The following is a 22,081-nucleotide window of genomic DNA, read 5'->3' on the forward strand; positions in this document are numbered from 1 at the left end:
GTGTTTAAGAAAGCATTACTGTGGTTCTCCTTTATCTGTCCTCCTCTAGTAACTATAAGAATTAGTTAATTTCACTGCACTTGACCAAGGAAGAAAAAGACAGAAAGGATAAAGTTTCTCTAAGCTTTTTTATAGCTTGTGCTGGAAGAAGGGCTCTGGAGGGAGTTATCCCCTCCTGCACATGTGAAACCCAGAGGGAGCACTTTAGTTCTGCTGCTCATGCAACTACTGCATATGAACAGTTTATCTGTTGAGCAGCTATGGGTTTTTTTTTTTATTTTTCCCACGCGGCTTTTCCACATGCTAAGCACAACTCCTATGATCCCTGCAGACTGCTCGATGTACTTTGTAACTTCTTTTGAAAGAGTTAATACAAGTGTTTCCTGAATTTTGTAGCAGATGCTACTGGAGAGCTATTAGAAACAGGTTGAAGTGCTAAAAGTTTAGTTCATGTGTTTGAAAACACGTTTGTCATTTCAACCTTAAAGCCTTTTGTACAGCAAAAAGTCCAATAGCTTACTCATACTGTTGTCATTCAAGTGCTACATTCTTGGCTTGCTTTGCTCCAGGAGGGGTGCCCTGACGGGTGCATCTGCTAAATGCAATTCCAAACAGTGGAAGGAAATAATTATGGTTTTTTTTTTTTTTTTCTGATGTAAAATATTCTTGTGCTGGGGATTGTTCTGGTGAAACTGCGCTCATTAAAAGGCATTCTTGTAGTCAACAGAGCTTAAGGCTTGAAGACATCAAAATGAAGTAGGCCAAAACTGATGGGCAGCTTTAGGCGCTGAGCTCCTTGGAGTGTTATTTTGCTGTTAAATCAGTTATTTCTTTTTTTTATTGTAAGAGCTTGAGGTGTTTTTTGTGCATTTGTATATAATCTTGATCTCTTTGGCTTGCTCTGTGTCAGTGCTGTTTTCATACTTTGTTCTATAGGGAATTGTATTCATGTTTGTATAGGTCTTCCTTCTAACGTGCCATGAACTGCAGAAGGTGGTGGTCTCTGAATTACAGAGAAACATCCCATCTCAGGATGGGATATAAGCAAAGGTGCTTTTTTCTCCTCCCAATTTGACTACAGTTTCACTTTGAGTTTCAGGTTTACTTTAACCTCAAGAACTCAAAGCACAACTAAGTGGAAACCTCTTAATTTCTTTTCAATTCCTATGTGGCTCTGCTACTAATGCCTGGTTAGAGAGATCCTTCTGTTCATGAATTTGTTTGGGATATATAATGAGTAAAGGAAAGATGTAGGTCCAGTGAGGGGAAGAGAATATGCAGAAGTCTATGTTCAGTGTATGGATATAACATAGGGAAAGTGAGATCTTGTTTTGGGTAGCTAAAGACTAGAGCTATAATTATCAGACATGAGTACATACCAGAGGATTGACACAGTATTGGGAAGGGCTCTATTCCCATATTCTGTAGTGGCTCTTTTTTTTTTTTTTTCTAACATGCTTCATTTCCATAGTTAATATCAAGTTTAATTAGGGATAGGTGGTGGCTGAACACTTGGATTCATAGAGGCTGCAAAGTTTGTGCTTTCATAGTGGATGGCCTGGCAAAATAATGATAATAAAAAGAAGTTGACATCTTTTGGTTTTGAGCTACCTTTTAAAAAGAAGAGGTAGCTCAGATGGCTCCTCATTCTTTACAACGGGATGGAATTCTTTGAAAAGCTTTAAAGGAGCTTAGAGGCATTTTTATTTCACTTTATTTCGGTGAATAGGTTCCTGGCTTGGGAGGTGGAAGACCTGGATGACTCATTTTGCTGGCTTTCAGCTTCATTTCCTCAGCCAGAAAATGGAGATAATGATTTTCACTCTCCTTATTAATAATCCTCCTAGAGCTCTTTTTTGAAAAGAGCGTTTTGCAGGGCTGAGCAGCCCATCCACCTGGGGTTGAATGTGCGTGGTCTGCCTTGGGGTTTTCCCATACTGTGGGGTGGGTGGGCTGGAGGTATGGGGCAGGCAGGCATCACTTCAATACTTGGCATTGCATGCACTGGGGCCAGCCAGGGACTGGCAGGAGGCGTATGGTGGGGCTGCAGGTAGTGTGCTTTAGCTGGCTGAAGTCCTGTGTTTGCCAGCTGGCATGGAGAGTGCACTGAGAGCCTGAGGAATCAACTTGTTTTCCTCTGTGTGGGGTAGCCTGGTAAGGTGCTGGTGGAGCATGTTCCTTCTTCCTGCTTGGATCCTATTCCTGAATAGGGTATGGTCTGCAATCCTGGATTGTAGCTTAAACAGAGTTTGTGTTTTTTTTTTTTTTTTTTTAATAACAATGTTCTGAGTTGATTTTAGTCACTGGGATTTCGGAGGCAAGTGGCATTAATATACAGGTAGGGCAAAAAAAAAAAAAAAAGCTGTTTCCTGAAGGCTGTAACTTGAATCAATCTTAATGATGAAATTGCCAGACCAAAATACTGACCTTTCACCATTCCATTTATCTTTCTGACTTGGGGCAGTTTCTTAGAAAGGACTGTGCCCCTACTAGTAGCATAAGCACATCTGAAGGTATTTTGCTCCTTGTGTGAGGCGCTGCTCCTGTGACAAAGTATCTGTACTTTGTCTTGCTGGTGGATTGATCCAGAATGTGAAGGCCAATGTTTAGGCTCTTATTGCTTTTGATGGGCCACGTGTTGGAAATTTGACTCATGATAATTTTTGTTTCTAAAGTTGTGAAGGAGTGGAAGGATGAGGGGTATAGGAGGGACTATGCCTTGAGATTGGGCCCCAGCCTGCCCTCAAACTATTGTGGAGACTTGTGATTTCTGCAACTCCACTGTATGTAAGATATGGCTTCTGATCATGCTATCCAGAAAGTAAATATTTTTAGCTTTGGAATAATTAATGCACTTTTTCTTAAGCTTATGCTTGTTTTGCACCCAAAATCATTACAAAAAATTCTGTTACGTGATGCAGTATCCAAACTCATAGGTTGTCAATGTCACGGTTGCACAGAGCATACAAAGGAGTAGAAAATGGGCAAACATATCTTTCTTCATGAAGACACTAATTTTCTACTACTAAAAATGTTCATATTGTAAGACATCTCTTTATATCTGGATAATCCCTCATTCTTTGTTGTAGTATTCCCCAGATCTCCTGAAATACTTACTTGGATGAATGGAGCCTCATGTGGTTCCCCCCTTCCCTGCATTACCATCTGGTTTGTAGTTGCTTTTTGACTTGTGGTTTTTTGTTGTGAATGTGAAGTAGAACCACTGCATGTTACCCTCTAAAAAGCAAAAGCAGCTGTAGTTTTTGGTGCCCTGTTGCTGCATGGGCAGCTGTTGTTCTAAGACTTGCAGAGGGGATGTCAATGACCATTTAACAAAGGAAGAGACTATTTTAAATCTTAGCTGCCAGGGGCTTTTTGTTTGGTTGGTTCAGGATTACTGAGAAGATCCCTAATTTAGAAGGAGTGCTGCCATCATTTTCTATAGGTTATTCTCTTTCCAGAGACAGAGCTAGGTGTATTGCCAGATCTATATATTTTTTTTTTTTTCTTCCAGTCACAGGTACTTTGGTCTGTTAGAAGGAAAAAGTCTTTTCATTAAATCACCTTATAAGAGCTTCTGTTATTTTCATGGCTAATAGAAAACAAATGGATAAAAATTCCTAGTTTGACAGTAATGTTTTCATGTCTGTATCTACAAGTGTTTTCTGGAAAAAGATCTGTGTCCTTATTTAATTCTTCTGTTGAAAGATTCAAGTTGATCTATAAAGTGCTCACTCAGATGTGATTAATTAGAAATGGATAAAACTACATTGTTGTCAGATTGACTCACTGTCCAGCTCAGCATCCCTCTCCCCCAAGTTTTGAGCCCTATCATCTAGCTTTCAGTTATTTGCTCATTTAAAGACCTGAGTTTTAAGACACAGGTAATGTCTGTCTTATTTGAGATCTAGAAGACTTTAATAGCTAGACTTTGATGTGATAATCACAGGTAAATGGGAGGGGGAAAAAATATCAAGAAAAGAGGAGTAAGAACAATAAAAGCATCTCTCCTTGACTTTAAACAAGTTTGCCAAAAAGAGAAATGCAGGGTCATTAGATGAGAGAAAAGCAGGGAGTCCTCTATAATTGGGCAAACAACTTGAAATTCTGTTGCCACCTCAAGTGTTGTCCCAGTGGTTGGAGCACATGGCAGTGGGAGATTACGTTGTTGTGGCACCATCTCCTGTGCTGGAGCTGAGTTCTAGCATCCAGCTTTTCATCCCTTTTTATGATCAATGGTAAGAGAGGATATGGCTTGGTGGCTGCAACCACTGGCATCCTCCTGCCTTTCTTCTCTCCATGATTGATAAATAGTAGGACTGTAATCTTTAGATGTAGGCTTTATTTCGTAGTCTTCTGAAGCAATTTAATCTTGGGTAGAGGAGATGTGAAGGAGTTTAGACTGAAGGCCTCTGAGGGAAGAATATTTGTGTAAATCTTTGTTTTCAGTGCAAACTAGAGAGGAAAACTGCTCACTGCTTTGCGTCATGCTGTTAGTTCTCACTAGCTGAAATAGCCCCAAAACCGTGAGGGTTTCTGATTAACCTGTATTAATACAGGATTGTATTAACCTGTATCAGGATTGTATCAACCTGTATTAATACAGGATATCCTTGGTACAAGGATAGTTTCTCTCAGAAAAAGAAAAAAAATAAATAAATAAATTGCAGACTACTGAATGTGTAACATGGACATTACCAACAAACTGCTAAAGGAGCTCTCCTGCAGAAACAAAGCAGTGTTTACCGGGGGTCGTCTTGGTAAAACTTTCAGTGGAAACTGCTTACTGAGAAAGGAAAATCTGATCTGAAGGAGTTGTGGAGATGGAATACTTCTGTAGCTAATGCAGAACAATTATGTAAAGCTGGGTTCTGGTTTGGGGGCTTTGTTTTATGTCCTGATGCATGGGATCTGCAAAATGCAAATGCACTGTGCCAGCAGTCTGTTTTCCAGCACGTGCTCTCTTACCTCTGGCTTTATAAATCTCTGAAAATAGTTTAAGTAGGCTATGGGTGGGGATGGTTATTCTCACGGACCTTGGCGTTTCGGTTCTGATAACATGCTAATTAGCTATACTTGATGTTCTTCTGGTGACTAGCTTGTGCTAAGAGCAAGCTTACTATGACTGCTGTCTAATGGCTACCATTTCAGGTAAACTAGGAGAGAGTGCTTTCTCTGAATCCTGAGTAAGTGAAATTAAGGCTCTGGATTTGACCGAAAGCTGAAGATCTTTTCTTTAAATCTGTGGTGAAAATGTAAAATAAACTTGTCTTAATACTGAAATGGGATTGCAGACTATGGGACTGGGGGGAAAAAAGTGGGGAAGAAGGTCATCTTAAATGCTCATCACAGACAAGCGCTTGTTGTTGTCTGTCTGAGTAACTTTAGCAAGGGTTAAGGGAAACAATGTATATGTTTCCATGAGCAGAAGCAAGTATGTTCCCTTGGTAAGAAGGAAGCATTCAGGAAATTTGTCGTGGGGCCCTGTGTTCTGCTGCTGTGGAATCAGGCTTGTAAACCCGAAGACCAAGCCTGGGAGAGACCTTTGTGATGGTCTGTTTTACCTTTGTGCAAAAGGATTTCCTGCACAATTTAAATATCTGTATATTAAGTTACAAAATTTGTTCCCCTTACATTTCTGAATTTAAACTTTCCCCTTGCAACTTAACCCAAGTTAATACAAATAGAGCTTTTATAGTAGACTTTTATTGCTGGGGATAAAGTACTGTGTGTGGTTACACTGTTTGGAGTACTGGATTGAAGGTTAGCACAGGCATCTTAACCACTTTCTAGCCCAGTTAAGTGTCTACATCTGATTTTAAAATAACATTATATAGTTCTGAAGAATCTGTTCCCTTCCCTGTACAAAAACTGTTGAAATAGTAGTTTATGGATAAAGTCATCTGTCACTCATTCAGCTCATCTCGCTGTCAGCTTTGGGACTTCTTGATGGCAAATATTGGCACAATTATTTGTTTTGCAACAGAAATATCTGTTATGCTGACTGCCTCCCAGACACCTCTCTGTGTCATGAGTGAAATCTGCCCTCACCCCTCCAAGGTGCTGCAGTTTTTCTCCTCAGACAGTTTCTGAGGTGGCTGGAATTGCCAATGGAGCAACTACTAGCAGATTGGGTGGTGAAGCTGATGAGGGGTCTGGAGCACAGGCCTTATGAGGAGTGGCTGAGGTTGCTGGGATCTTTTCCTCTGAAGAAGAGGCTTAAGAGTGATCTTATTTCTCAACAGTTATCCGAAGGGAGGTTGTGGCAATGTGGGAGTCAGCCTTTTCCCCACTTAACTAGGGGTTGGTCTAGAGGTAATGGCCTCATGTTGTGCCAGGGGAGACTCAGGTTGGATGTTAGGAAATAGTACTCCCCGAGTGGTCAGACACTGGGATGGGCTGCCCAGGGAAGTGGTGGAGTTGCTGTTCCTGAAGGTGTTTAGTGGAGATAGTGGTGATAGGTGGATGACCTCCTAGATCATCATTTTCCAACCTTGGTGATTCTATGTGAGCAACGGAGAAAAACAAACAAACAAACAAAAAAACAGAATACTGTTTCAAAAGGCAAACAGAAGACAGTGTGATTTGGTTCTATTATTTTTTGTATTTATTCTTTATTTGTAAGTGTTATAGTAGTTTTTTTCTAATGGGAGCAGAGCAGCCACTCAACCTGCAGCTTGCTGTCCTTTCTGGTAACACGTATTAGGGCTCAGTTTTCTTTGTGGAATTCTGTCTGGCCTTTGTCATCTCTAGAGACAGTCAAGAGTTGTCTAAAGATCTATCCAAACTGCATTCAGCTTGTGGGGGGATAATAGGTGTATTTATTTATTGAATAGTAATGATAGTTTTACATGTTTTGTGTCCTGTAATCAAGGTGTTTGCTCTGTATTTTTCCCCTGTAACACCATTGGTGGTGGGGCCTTGGTGTTTGCAACAGGGCTGAGGGCTTGCTTAGGCCTCTTTGGCTGATTGGAACAAGGCAAGGAGGAGGCAGGTGATGAGCTCAGAGTGAAGCAGGGCTGCCCAGGTTGCAAGAGAGCTGCTTTTTTACATGTAAAATGATTAGCTAAGGTTTGCAGAGTGTGAAGAATTTCCTGGAGCTGAGCACTATCTAAATTAGAAGCACCATGCAAATACAAAGTATACCTCTAGCTGATTATATCTTTTTTTTTACTTCATGCTGCAGATGTTGTGGAAAAGAGAAGGCTTTGCTTTACACCTTCTGTGTGTGGTTTGGTTATACAACTATTTTTTTTTCCCCATCTCTTTCTCTGACATCTCTGTTCTTCAAACTGCCAACTGAATCTGCTGTTTGTACTTGTCTGAAGTGGGAAGATTTTGAAGTGCAGCAGCTTTGCCAGAGGTTTTTTTGTGGTTTTTATCCAAGTTGATTCTAACTTACTCTGTTTCTGTGGTTCGTTTTGGGCTACATATTCGTCTATGTGGCGATGATGATCAGAAGGGAAAGTACGAGAATTTTGTATTCAGACAGCAATTGGTTGTCTATAAAACAAAAAGTAACCAACCCAAACAGTCCTGCTCACTCTCAAAATATGTGGCTGTCAGAGCTCTTCTACAGAAGCTCCTTATGGTATTTATCTGTAATGAGCTGATATTGAGTTTTATTCTCTTGCATAATGCTTCTGGGAGAAGCGAAGGGTTTGTCTGATCATCTTTTGATCATATTTTGCCCCTTTTTTCTTCTGGTGAAATGTTTCTCTTATTTTATATTAGGTGAATGGCAGCTCTATTTAAAGGTATTTGTAAGGTATCTCTGGGAATGGTTTGGGCACCTCTGTTCTTGCATTTCTATTAACTGAAATGGGAAGAGAAACCACACTTGTTTTTCTGGCTGGCTGTGTTGAGTCATTCTTCAAGGGGGAAAGGCTGCTGCTGTTGAAGAGCTCCTGAAGATTTGCCCAAGTTTGCTCTTAGTGTGATAGGCTATTTTCACTCCTCCCCTTCCTCTTCATTTTTCAGGACTGCTTCAATTTCTTTATCTTATTATGAATCTGTATCACAGCCTAATGTGGTGGGGAAATGCTAGTCTGAGGCTAACTGTTCACTTTCATTGCAGGCTGAGTCCTCGGATTTGAAGTCTTGTTGATGCCAGTGAGATTGATACCAGAGCCTTCAAGAGAAAAGACTTTCTGATAAACCCACTCCACTCCATTCAAGCCTATGACTGGGGGTTTCACCATATCACCATCCTTTGCTCTCCAGTTGCACAAGATGGGTTCATTCAGAAGGCCCCGACCTCGCTTCATGAGCTCTCCAGTGCTCAGTGACCTGCCACGTTTCCAGGCAGCTCGGCAGGCTCTGCAGCTCAGCTCCAACTCGGCATGGAACAGGTGAGCAGCATCTACAGTGTGAGACTGATCTTTATACTACTGTGTATCAGGCTATTTATGGCTAAGCTTGATTATTTATAAGCCTGAATGAGTTTTTAGCATGCCTGAGGTTTGCAGACATTCAAAGCCTCTGCGGAGGTGGCAATCAGACTTAGTTTTTGGCCAGCTTCTTTTTTAGCCAATGTTTTTTAAGAGATACAGTCTTGAAAGTAAGACAAAACTGCACTATATTAACAGATCCACTTTTTTCAGTATGTTTTAGGAAAGCTGTTAGGGCAACAAAGGTCAGTTTCTTAATGCACAGCAGGAATTTATTTACATATTATGAATCTTTTATCAGAAGAACTCAACTGTAGTAATTACTAAGCTTGTGGCTTCTACTTCTACCAGAGTTTCATACTGCAGTCAAATCCTGTCTGCAGCATATATCATGCAGCAATGACCACTGGAAAAATGATGTGTAGGTAAAGTGTGAGATGGTCTGCTGCTACTGAAATTGGGTGTTCCCACCTTTCTGTCTGCCATCTTGCACCATCTTTGTGCTCTGCAGACTCCTTTCTCTTGCTGAACTAGTTCTGCTTACTAATGTCACACAAACGTAGCCCAGCAAAAGCATCGTTGTTTTGTATTAGGATAGAAACCTGAGGTTACTGAAGTGTATGAGTGCCAAACTTGTTTGCAGAAGAGAACTTCTATTAAGCAAATGGCATGTCCTCGTGTTGGCTGTGGCAAGCTTTTGCAGCTGCTAAATCATACTGTCACTTCAGGACTTCTTCTGTGCCAAAAAAGAAAAGTATATTGGAAAAGTATGAGAGTATCTGTAGCTGTTGCTATACCTTACATGCATTAACAAGGCTTGAGGATGGGCCTGACTGATGCTGCCTGCTGAAGGTCTTTAGTGCAGCCAGAGTCCTACCAGATGCTGCCAGCTGGGTGGCTCAGCTGGTCCTGTCAGCATCTCTGGATAATGCAATGTGATGCGTTTGGTAGACACTGACAAAAGTCTGTGTCTCCTCATAGCTAATAGCCTGCAGCACACATCAGAGATCCCACAACCAGTTTTTTTTAAAGATATATCTCCTGTGAATGTGGTGTTTGTGAATGGTGTCCCGGTGATGACTTTCCCTTGCTTACTCTGAGTGCAGTGATTTTGAGGGATGAAAAGTGTAATTATTTAAGTGCAATTAACCTTTCCCACCCCTTTTTAGCCATTCAGCTTTTGATGGCTATCTCACGTTGCATTCTGTTTAAATCATACTGGTGGCTGTTACTTATGGATGTTGTACCATCTCATTTCTTTTTTGACAGTGTTCAAACAGCAGTGATAAATGTGTTTAAAGGGGGAGGCTTGCAGAACAATGAACTCTATACCCTCAATGAAGCTATCAGGTAAGTTGTTGAAGTGTGTGGAGAAGGGATTTTTGTTGCTGCTTGTTTGGGGTTTCCTCGTTTTTGCTCCTAAGCAGAAATGTAGTGAGAGGAGATCGATGTGGGAGAGAACTTTAACATGTATTTTGAATTTCAGGTTGGCTTCCTACCTTTTTTTTTTTTTTTTTTTTTTGCTATGGGGTAATGTGAAGAGCACTGGGCTTTTAGATAATGTTTAATTAACTTATGTGGTGCTTTGACAAATTGAGGATATTTATTGAGTTAGGATGAAAGGATTTTGTCCTCTTCCATGGAATTTTCCTCTTAGGCCTGTTTCCCTCCCCCCATTTATTTAAGGACATTCATAACAGTAGTAATGTTTTCTGTCACTGTTTTTCTCTAAAATCAAGCTTCTCAGAACCACGGAGCATTTAAACAAAAAGAAACTTAAAATATAGTATTTCATGTATATACATTCTATAGTGATTTCAGGAAAAAGACCAGAAAATACTAACTCTGAAGATTAAAAACCTGGAAGTTTAACAGTGATGATAAAAGTATCGTTTTTTATTTTAAGCAAGCCTCGTGGTTATCTGTGGTTTTGGTCTGATTACTTGGAAACTTCAGTTAATGATAGGCAGGATTATAGAGCAGATACAGAGCAGTTTATTCTTGTTGATTCCAAGTGGTGCTAAGAGGAATATTGACAGTTCACAATTGTAGTTCCTTATTCCTCCTCTTTCTCACTACATCCATATTCATCCATCATGAATGTTGTTGTATAGGTCTCAACTTCCACATTTGTATGCTTACCTCATCCCTATTGTGTTTTTGCTATATGCCAAATTAAGTGGTTGCTAGAGCCAAGAACACACTGAGCAGCAATCTACCCTTTTTCCTACTGTCAAAGTAAATGCAGGACATGAGTCTCTGTCCTACTTGATCTGGTCCCAAAGTAAAAGCTTCATAAAGTTATGTCTTATGGTTTAATGTTATTTAAATGTGCCTAAGGCAGAAATCCTCAAGTTATATTCAAGTACTTGCAGCAGTATTAATTCTCCATGGGATGAGGATTTCTGTATGTGAAAGGGAAAAACAAATGTCGTAAGCCTTGAGAAACACCCTAACCCGCAGCCTGTAGCATACTTGAAGAGTGGTCTTGGGTTCTGTGAATTGTCTCCTAGGCTGCTGCTCACTGCAGTGGCTTCAGCCTGCTTTCCTGAACTGGTGCAAGCAGGTATTCCTTCCCAGCTTCATGGGGAGGAGGTACTCTGGAGAGAATAGCCCCTTTGGGTGGGCTTGGCCCCTGTGGCTGGACTGTGCTCTGGTACTGTCAGTTACCAGAGTCAGTCTGGACTGTCAAGAGCTAGATGTAGAACAAGAAATTCTTTGTGAAATATGTATGCTTAGTGTACAAAGTGGAGATGGTGGGAGGGGAAGTAAGCTTTTCCACTTGCAGGCAGCACTTGGAAGCTCTCTCTGAAATTAATGTTCCTACATGTGTCTGAGCATTGATCATATCTTAGAATGTCATTTTCTGAATAGGCTGTTTTAACATTCAAGCAGCTCATCAAATCAGTCTAAGGAGCAAAAGTCATGCAAGTGCATGCATGTTTGCATATGCGTCTGCAGCTTTGCATCTGTGATTCTTGATATAGCTCTCAACTAAATGTCAATGCAGTGTATATGAGGTTTCAGACAGCCAAGTCTTTTGTGCCATTAGATTGAGCTGGTGCATCTTCATCCTTTGCATTTCTTCACTCAGATAATCAGTGGAAGTTAGCAAATGCAGTGTTCTAATAGCTACAGGCTCTGCGCAGTGCTTAAGTTTGACAGTGGGAGAAGAGGGAAGTTTTAAAGTTGGGCAGTAATGACAAAGCTAGGAGATGAGCAACAGGTAACATCTTGCTCTGTATTGCTCTCACCAAGTCTCTCTTGCTGTGATTTGCTAACATCTCGCTGGATAGTTTTTTTTAATTGCTCTGAAAGCTGTCATGGCAAGAGGAAACATCAGAAATGCCATTGAGAGATGGAACATAGGACACAAGGAGTGACCTGGTTATAGTTAGGAGGAGAACCATCAGGTTCTCTTTGGGGTGCATGCTTTTCTTTGCAGAGGTGGATGGGATGGTCCACTTGAGAGAGCAAGTGTTCTGCTAGGGCTGGCAAATTAGCTGATCAAAAGCCCACAGGGTTCTACTGAAGCCAGTAGAAGAGCATCTCTCACACCAGCCCTTAAAGACTTATCTGCTCTCTCCATCTTGCAGAAATAGAAATGTTCTTTGAGATGGGTGGGGTGAATGTAACTCATCTGAAAAGATGTAAAGGTGCTTCTGTGTTTTCTGAATAAACATGTAAGTTTTGAAGAATGCTTGGTGAGGAAGATTGCAGTCAAGACCTATATTCACCAAAGAGTAGAAAAAGAGCTGTAGTTTGTTAGTAAGAATCTAGCCTGAGAACTAGATGTCCCAGATGCTATTTTTTGAGCACTCTTGGTAATACTTCACTTTGTTGAAAAGCAAAACTCTTAAACCAGCAAAAAAAAAAAAAAAGGCAGTGTTTTGCAGTGGGAAGCATTGGGCACCTTTTAAATCTTAGGTGGAATTTATTGCTGCGAAATTTACCACCATAGTTATTGAAAGCTGAAAGTTCACGTGCTCTAAACTGTGATCTGTTTTTGTGATGTTGCTTCTGATTTAAAACAACTGTTTTTTATCTTGGTATTTTGAATCATAAATATATATATTGGGATTTATCATAACTGGATTTAAAAAGCCATCAGTCTTTTATCAGAAGTATTTGTTGAGTTGCTTCTGCTTGCACAAATGTAAACAGCATCTTACTAAACTTCTAGAAATGTTTTCTTGAAAATTATGCTTTGTTTTCTGGTTTTTGGTTTTTATGCAGTAGCCATGGGGAAGCCACAGCTGCTGCTTGCGTGTTTACCTCATAGCTTCTCTCCTTATCCTCCCACCTTCTGCTTCCAAGAGAAAAGGAAGTACTGCAGTAGGGGGAAATGCTATTTTCAATGCAATGGAAGGTGACTTTCCTTAAAGAAATATCAGAAAAAAGATGAACTTAAAACTAAATAAAAACTTTGAAAGTATTTTCCAGCTGCTTATGCATTCAGGGATGTGAATGTGGTTTGTCTGTTTATTCCAGGTGAGTGGCTTATAAACAGATGGTTTCAGGGAAACTTTCATCGTAACTTTATAATAGTTAGTTTTTGTAGGCATTGGTAGAATATATACTTAAATGTGAAAGAAATCTAATTGCCAAAAGGACACACTCATATACATTCAGGTATCTTTGGTATGACTGGTAGTGAAGTGTGAATCTTCTTGAAAGAAATGACCAGCAATAGCTGTTACTTCATGGATGCGTTCCTTCTGTCTACAGACGGCTGCTGAAGAGTGAACTGGGATCCTTCATCACTGATTACTTTCAGGTATTACGTGATTTGCTTGCTTGCTTCTTGAGATTTGGTCTGTTTAGCTTTTTAGCATATAGGAAACCTTTTTACCAGCACGTGACCTACAAATTTCATTTTTGTTTTTCCATGAAAGATCATGGAGATAGGGTATTTTTTTAATGTGGTCCATATAGCCCCAAAAGTAACTACTTATGGGCATATATGCTAAATTAGGGGTAATCTTCCTTTGCACTTAAGAAGGGCTACCAGCAGCCTGCCAAAAATCAAGGGATTCACTTGAACTTCTTAAAAAGATGGGATACCATTTTTCTTTTTTGCTTATTTCACTAATACTGAGGATCCTGGACTAGGTTTTCTGAAACAAGGACTAGCAAAGGGGAAGAGAAAATACTAAAAGCTTTCTGTTTTGGGGGGTGCAGATAAGGAAGTCCTTATCAGCAGGAAATCGACCTGGTTACTGTTTGCCTTCTAGAATATAGATGCAATCTGTAGAAAAGCAAAAGGTGAAGGATTAGGGAAGATGCAATCAATCAAAGATCTGTTATTGCTTCTCACTGATGTTGTCCAGATAGACCGAGGTTCACATGCAACCACATGAAAGCATGTGTAAGATTTTGAGAGAACACCAATGGCTTTCAGTATTGCAAGTTTTTCAGTGTAGTGCTGATTTTAAAAAGGAGGAGGTTGCTGAAAGCGATAGATTGTTGTTGTTGGTTTTATTCCTTTTGAGTAAGAGAGAGAATTTCAGTACTTTCTGAAGTGGCTGATGCTGCTGTGTGCTATGCCAACTGTTTTAAAGGGGGAAGGTGAGAAGTGTTGTTTCCTATCACTATTAGGTTACTTGACTTAAAAAAAGAAAAAAAAAAAATCCCCACTATACTATCAAATGAGAAGCAAACTCTGCCCTGGTGGTAGTTGTTTCACTTCTTCAGCCCCTATCTGTACAGCTTTCTTACTGGAAGGAAGCAGTTGCTGGTGGAAAGTGGTGGAATGTTTCCTTGAAAGGGAGCGCAGCAGAAGGGGGGGTGAAGCTGTAGTACAAACCCATAGAGCTTCTGGAAATCTGTTGCTATCCTAGCTAACTTGAAAACAGGCAGTCAAAACTTTGCAACTAAATATATGCGAAAAACTAAACTTTGTAAAAGCTTCATCAAGAGCCCACATTCTGTGGTGTTGGGCATGGCACAGTGGTCTGGAAAAAAGTAGAGAATTTCCAGAGGCAACTTCATGCCTCTGTAAGGCTGAGCAGAGCACTGAGCCATGCGTGACTCTGAGGGATGCGGGGTGCTGACGCACAGCTGTTATCTGGCTTTGAAGATTCAGTGTGTGCTGGGGAAGGCCTTGGGTGGCTTCCAGTGCTGAACAAGATGCAGCTGCATTGTGTCACTGCACGGGACAGGCCCAAGAAGCCTGGGGGCAATGCTGATGCTAGGGTTTGGGTGTGTTGGTCTCTTCCTCTAGGTTATAGATCTCTTGCCTGTTGTGATTATGCCAGAGCCAGTAGTGTTAGCTGCTGCTCCTTAGCTCTCCTAGTCGCAGAGATAAGGATAAAAGACATGGATTGTGTTATGATCTGCTCGCTACTGGGGCTGTCAGCTTGACTTGCATTGTGTTTCTGTTGGCAAGCAGAGGACATCTGACCCCTTCTTGGGAGAGGGAACTGAGCATCAGCACTGCTTCCCTTAAAAGCAGATGGGAGAATGTGCTCTTTCGCCCTGATGGCAGGGCTGTATTACTTCATCTGAAGGTTGCAATCACAATGTATGTACTCAGCACTACTGTGGCCTTTGCCTCAGAGAGCTTGCAGTGCAAGGGTTAGACTGCAGTCTCTTCTGAATTTGTTTTTCTGTATGCTTGCACTTATATGAATATCTCAGTGTAAATGCAGTAGTTCAGCTGATGTTCTCTCACTGAATCCTGGGACTGAAATTTATTTTTTTGGGGGGGAGGGGATTTTTTTTTTAACTTTCAACTTTAAAAGAAGAAACTGATATCCATCAGACTTAGCCTGAAGCAAAACTCTCAGTGATGGCAAGCCATGAGGCAAACACTGTGAGATAAGGGCTGTTGTAGGAAATGATCTCTTTTCCCTGCTGTGAGTTAAGATGCATGTTTCTGGTTTTAGACTGACAGTGTGTACCAGTGGTAAATGTTGCTGTTCTCTCTGAATGTCTTTACTCAAAAATCCCAGGGCTATGGAATGGGGAAAATCTGTTCATGTGACAGAAAAAGGCTGACAAAATTTTTTCTGTGGATTCAGTTTCACTGTTGATGCCAACTTAAAGCTATGTTTCTCCACCAAATGACTTGGCTGAAAAGGAAAAGGGGGAAAAAAAAAAAAAAAAGATTTCAAATCTACAGTTAGGTTGACTGCCTCATCGGTGGTGCATTCATCCTCTATAACAAGAGGGAGGTGGTGGGAGCACATCCTCAGGATGAGGAGGGGAGTAGAAATGCTTATTTTGGCACAGGCTTTCTGCATCCCCTGAAGCCCTTTTGAGAAGTTATCCTGAGAACTGTGTTTACTGTTAAGCTTACATAAAACCTGGAGGATCTGTTCTCATTTGTAGCTTGGCAGTTTTAAATATCCTAGCAGTAATTAGAACAGCTGATTGGTTCATATTTGGGTGTTGCAAATCGACTTAAATGTTTTGTTTCTTATGCTGCAACTTTGGTAACAGGAGCCACTAGGATCATTCTGGTAAATCATTACATTGTGTATATTATACTCAGAGACAATTTTTTCTAACCACTGAATGTTTAAGAGTAAAATTGAGCAAAGCTTTTACTAGTGAGACAAAGCCACTCTTGTGATCAACTTGAGTTGATTACTCACAAGTCATTTTCACCAACTCCCATGAAAATTACCAGGTTTTAGCTACTGACGTTGCTAAAGGAACTTGTAGGAAACTGATGGGGTTTAAGGACTCTGTGACCGAACCTTCGTCATACCAGAGTGTGGTTTGTATTTGAAAGAGATGTATTTCCTACAAGGGCTTTGGTAGAAAGTCAGATGTTTCATTCTGAAGGAGATTTGTGTTTATAAATTTTCTGCTTTAGCAACCCAATTAGATATCTAAGCCATATACTTGGATCGGAGTCTGAGTGCAAATGCCAAATAGCATTTTTTTCAGTTTCAGCATACTCAATATTTGTTGCAGATTTGCCTTAATTTCTCCAGGTTTTCCAGCACTGAATTTATCCATGACCTGATACAGTAGTTTCATGCTACTGCAGATGGGCATGTTGCATCTCTCCTCTGCTCAGTAGCTCTGCAAAGCTCTGTCTGCTCTCACTGCTGGATTAGCTGGCTGGTTAGCTAGCTACAGGTGGGGATCCCATGTTAAGATGTCAGTTTTTGTAGGAACATGGTGAACTGGAGCTGTTCTGGGGCAGCTGTGAGACTTGTTAGGTAAGTTCCCTTCATGTTATTTGATAGCTATGTTTGTGAAGAATATTTCTCAAACGTAAAACTAATGAGTATTATCTGATACATTACCTTTCTGGTTCTGCGTGTAGCCTGAAAGCAAACTTTTGGAGGTGATGAACTGTTTCTTTTCACTCTCCGGGGCTTGTTAATCTTGAAACTCACAGAGGAAAATGGAAACATTAGCTGTTTCATAGCTAACCGCTTTAGCAGAACTGCCTGGTTTGTGCACGTTAACCCTAAACTGCCTCCTTCCATGGCAGAGACCCCATCCCTTCCCCACCACAACCATCTTCACCCATGCTCAGAGGTGATGTGCAGACCCAAAGCCCATCAGCTCTGTTGCCAAAAGTTGTGGCTGAAGGATGACCAGCTGGGTCGGGGTGCTCATTTACTTCAGCAAGAGGTTTGGCATCTCAGAAATAGAAGGCTGTTATGTAACTCCTATCCTGTTGCAGTGTGCTGTGGGAGGCAGGGAGCTCTGACTCAGGGTTAGGCCCAGCTTTCTGTCTGCATGCAAAATCATGCAAACCACAGTTTACAAGACTCATGTTGCTGGCGTGTCAAAGTCAACAAGAGCAGAGTGAATAAGTGCAAAAGTAAGCAGCACCAGCCCAAGCCCTAATCCAAGCCAAAATGGATTTTCTGTCTTTGTTGCTGTTAAGAGTTCAGTCAGTGGGGAGCACATCCATCCCTGTGCCAGGCAGTTGTACAGGGGGGATGTATTGTATTCACCCTTCACTTAAATCCCTCTTCTCTCTCCAACCAGGACTCTGCCTTGTCCAGTGTCTCTTTTGGTACTTTTTCTCCCTTGAAAGTCTGCTTTATAAAGCTGTTCTAACAGCAGAAAGCAGTGTGTGCTGCTCTGTCCTGCCCAGTCAAACAGAAAACTGGTGTGCGTGATGCTTCCCTTCTCCATGCCAGGCTTCTACTTTTGCCTGTTTCACAGAAAGGTAGGAAACAGTGGTGTGGGTGCTGAAGTGGCTTTTTCTGCTCAGTGAGGGCACTGCTCACTCTCCTTGTTGGGCCTCCCTCATGCCCATGACTGAAGTGGTACTGTCTGTGAGGGAAAGGGGGCACCTCCACCCCGAGTGAACTGTGGGGCTCAGCTGTGCCCTGCAGCTGTTCTGTGGGGCACTCTGCTCTTTGCTATTTCCATCTTTGATGGGTGAGAAGCCCTCTTCAGGCAGGCCTGCTGATTATTTCTGCTTCATCTGGTGCTTTTCAGGAACTGAACTGGCATAGTGCAACTTCAGAGGCTCCAGTTTTGTTAGCTTGGGGGGCCTGGGTGGATTCAGTCGCTGGCCTGTAAGCCCAGTGCAGGACCCAATCCTGGGTAGCTATGATAGGAGACGCCCACCTTCAAGCCTCTGCACCTCTGCTCTGTGCGTGATTCACTGGTTTTTACCACTCAGAACTTTCTGTGGGGCTGTCCCCAGGCAGGCTCCACATGGGGCCGTGCTTGTGCTAGCAGAGCTGTGTGGGCACACCACGTGGGATTTTCCTGTAGCTACTGCCAAGCAGGGGCTTTGTGGTCTGGGTCACGGTGGAACTGCCTACTCGTCTGCTTGCTCTGTCCTCCTCCTTACTCCCTCTGCTTTGCTTTCTCTCTTCATGTGGGGTTTCTTTTTTTAGTCTGGATTTTGAGCAAGGCTGTATCTAGAAGTGTATTTTAGGATACTTCACTTACTTCATTTTTTTTCCTCTTGCTGTTTTGTGTTCTATATGGAATTCTGTGTTTCTATCAGTGTTTTCCCCTCTTTCCAGAAAGAAAATAAAAATGGGGGAAGGGCATATGCTTCGGGTTGGAAATTCTGCAGCTTACGAAGACTTGCATTTTTTTAAAACACTGCCAGAATTAGGTAGGTGTTTGTGTGCAGCTGGCATGCTGACTAGCAACTTGTTAGAAAATACCTGGTAAATAAGTTAAAGTGATCCTTTTTTTTCCCCTCAAATTAACGTCAGAGCCTCCTGGAAACAGCGGTGGTGAGCTCATATCGCACAAGCCATTTTAGTGACCAGGCACCTGCACCTCCCATGAGCAATGTCTCATTTGTTTCTGGCTAAGTCAGTTGGGTATGCTTGGTTCCTCATGCTGTGCCAGCAGGCACTCTGGCTGATTTTGGTTAGAGCAGGACCCCACAAGGTAAAATTTTTCAGATAAATGCATCCTTGCTTGGTGCAAGTCTCTACTTGATCCTGCTTGTAAAAGTAAGATTTCTTTTTTTTCCCATCCTCTCAGCTTTGTGCCTCTTTTGTTTCTGGCATCTAGGGATAAAGCAGTAATGAAACCTGTAACCTGGGTAAAGTCTGATACAGACCTTTGCTGTGGCTGCCTTTATTTATTACATTGCAAACCATGAAGGATTTTTTTCTAATGAGACTTATCTGTCTTGCTTGATCTGAGAAGAAAATGTTTGAGTGGAATCAACTTCTAGGCCTGTGACTTGAGCAGAAAAGAAAAAAATGGAGGAGATACTTGAAACATCTGTGGTCACTACATGTTGTGGAGCTGAACTTTTTTTCTGAAGAGCTCTAAGCATGAGACTATGTAATTTATACAGTACATGAAAATAGTACATAAAAGCATTAAAGCAAGAAAAAAGTATTCTGATCTGGGGGTATCAAGAGTCCAGAAAAGCAGACTTCTTCTCAGAAGAACTTGATGGCTTTTTGAGCTGGTGTCAGCAGTTGGAGGCAATGAGGCTGGCGCTGCTGGAGCTGCCTGTGAGTGCCCTGGTATCAGGAGCAGCAGGGTCCAAAGCAGACCAGGCTGGGAAGCACACAGCCTGAGACCTGGGAGCATCTACTCACCGTCTGTAGCATTGTAGAGTGCTCTGCTGGCACCCACAGATCTTTGACTGTAGTTACAAAATTGTGCACTATTTGTGAATGGATTCAGAAGGTCACATGCAGAAGTCCTTAAGGCTCTTGTCTCCACACAGTTGTCTGTGTATAGAAGGGCAATTTTAGCATGTTTCTGAGCTGAACAGGAACGTTCAGGTCAGCTCTGATTCCTGTGTTGGAATTGCTAGTGCTGTCGGATAGTAAACTATGGAAAAACTTTGTAGTGTGTGGATAGGATTGTTTCTCTGCTGTGCCAGAGTTAGCCAAGGTTAGTCTTGTGACTAAGATGGGCAATTCAAATAATATCATGTGTGTTGACTCTAAAATGCTCTGTTTCTGTCACATAACTAATATAAAATAAACCTATACTCTACATTACTTTGAGAATAAGACTACACTAAATGTTTTTGAGCTTGAATTCTGGGGGAAAGGAAAAAAGATTACTGCTAGTAGGACTAAATTAGCTTAAAACAAATATTACCATTAACTCTTAAATATTGCTCAGTGCATATAAGAGTACTATTGCCAGTGCTGGGGATGGCCATTCCTCCATCCTGTCATGACTGAGCTCTGGGTACAAACTGGGGAACTCTGCATCAATGCACTGCATCCAGAGATGGGGTGTATGGGGTGGAGGGTGGGGATCAGCAGTCCTAGTTCAGTATTGGCTCTTGAAGTAGGACAGATGCAGAGGTGGACCTCTCTCTAGGCCTGTGCTGGTTCATACTGTTACCTGCTTGTGTACACTGACCAAAGCAGGCTGGTACATGGTTACAGTGGAAGCTGTACATGTACATGTACAGTGGAAGGCTGAACTCTGAAGCAGCAACGCAGAGGCAGATTTGTGGTGCAGCAGGAGGTGATGTGGCAGAATATTGTAAAGGTAGTGTCCCTTGGAGGCAAAAATAGATATACATTGTTTCTCAGCTGCTGAAGCAGTTGAGGCATGCAATTTTGACCTGGTTACCCATGGAAAGTTTTCCTCTACACTTCTATACAAGGGTTTCAAATATGTCTTGGTCTGTTGCATTCCCTCATTGGGCTGTGTCAGAGAGGGGTGGTGAGTGTGCACAACTTCCAGTTAGACCATGTCTGGTGGCAGTGCTTTGAGCAAGTGCTGTGGCACAACTGATCTTCTGCTATATATAAAGTGGATAACATTTAAAAAAAAAAAAGCACATGTGTTCTTCCATGTTTATTTTGAATAATGGAAATGACAAAGTGTCTCTTTTCTTTTGGCAGAACCAGCTCCTTGCGAAAGGCTTGCTGTTCATAGAGGAGAAGGTTAAGCTGTGTGAAGGCAAGTACACACATTGTAAGAAACCCATTTTGGAGTGGAGTCCTTGTGGGCCCTTCTGAGTCATGCTTTGATATTTGGCTGGAGGAGATGATTTGCAATGCTAAAAAGCTTACAGCCCTTTCTGGTACTAACTGAGAGTGTGTCATGGACTTCAGGGGCTAGGCTGCACTGCAGTCTGTGCATTCCTTATGGCTGGAGGACTGTTTTCAGAACTGTGTGGCTGCAGTATTCCTGCCAGCCATGGCTTCACTGCGAGAGTGATAGCGTGGTCTTGGGTGGCATTGGAACCTGGGCTAAATGCACTTATGGCTGCGTGTGAATCCTATTGTGAAGCTGTGCTGAGAGTCCTCTGCCTTTTACTTCTGAGTGTGATTTGCAGCTTTACACTCTGGCTGTTCGGACTCTTGGAAGCATGATTTTAGTTACAGCAGTGCTGTGGTGTTGTACTTTTGAGAGCTGAGCTAACAGGTCTTGTGTAAATGTAAAGAAAATGGTCATGTGGATGGGATTGAAATTCTTCAGCAAAAAAGAAGCTAACTATTCATGAAGATCTGTTCAAACCACTGGGTGCAGATGCCTGCTGCCACAGAGCCTGTGGACCAAGGCCAGTTTGGAGCAGCAAGGCTCAGGGGTAGCTGCTGGGGGAGTTAGTCTTGTTATTAATGGCTTGCTCAAGCAGAGAGTGCTGGCTGAAGCATACATCTTTATTCAAAACTAGGCTACCATTTGATTTGACCCAGTTTTGTAGCCTGTAGGGAAGATCCCTTGCTAATCATCAGCTTGCTGTATCTGGGTCATTAAATGCCAGTAGACACTTAATTTTGTCACTGTTCTTCATCAAGTGACTTGTCTATCTAGCCAGCATGCTGTGGAACTGAATGGGCCTTGATGATGGAGCTGTGCAGTTGCCAGCCCTCTGCTTGATGTGTGCTGCTTTAGCACAGACTCTGTAACGGAGGGGAAAAAAGGCAGATTTATATACTACTCATGAATGTGGGTACTTGCCATGCTGCTGCCAGCTCTTCAGACTAGGCACTGTATGCTTATCAGTCTGATATCTTGTGAGGTTTTTTTTGTTTATTCATGTAAAATATTCAAATTTCTGCTTTAGCATGAGGAAAAGTGAGTTAGTCTACAGCAAACTGAGAGCAGATGAGGAGTAGTTTGCAACTAGTGAAGTAGTTTAGGTGGGATGAAATTTTTCCAGGCAGACAGCAAATCCCCCTTGTTATGCTTTATTTCCTCCCCCCCCCCCCCCCCATTTGAAACAACCCTGGAGCCACTGCACCCATGCAGACTGGCATCTCTGCATGAGATGATGACTCATGACCACTTTTCCTTCATAACATGTAGAT

General features: G+C 41.9%; 1 protein-coding gene across 1 annotated transcript in view; it reads left to right on the top strand.

Moving 5' to 3' along the window:
• Positions 1-8,181: 8,181 nt before the first annotated feature.
• Positions 8,182-22,081, top strand: part of PRR5L (proline rich 5 like) — a gene marked incomplete at both ends in the record, with an annotated part of 30,163 nt that continues 16,263 nt past the window's right edge. Inside the window, 4 exons of the mRNA XM_079536674.1 lie at positions 8,182-8,351; positions 9,660-9,740; positions 13,119-13,167; positions 20,669-20,726. Of these exons, the coding sequence (XP_079392800.1) occupies positions 8,182-8,351; positions 9,660-9,740; positions 13,119-13,167; positions 20,669-20,726 (358 nt within the window). The remainder of the gene's footprint in view (positions 8,352-9,659; positions 9,741-13,118; positions 13,168-20,668; positions 20,727-22,081) is intronic.

The sequence above is a fragment of the Tetrao urogallus genome (assembly GCF_951394365.1).
Source record: "Tetrao urogallus genome assembly, chromosome: 6".
Taxonomy (NCBI): Eukaryota; Metazoa; Chordata; class Aves; order Galliformes; family Phasianidae; genus Tetrao; species Tetrao urogallus.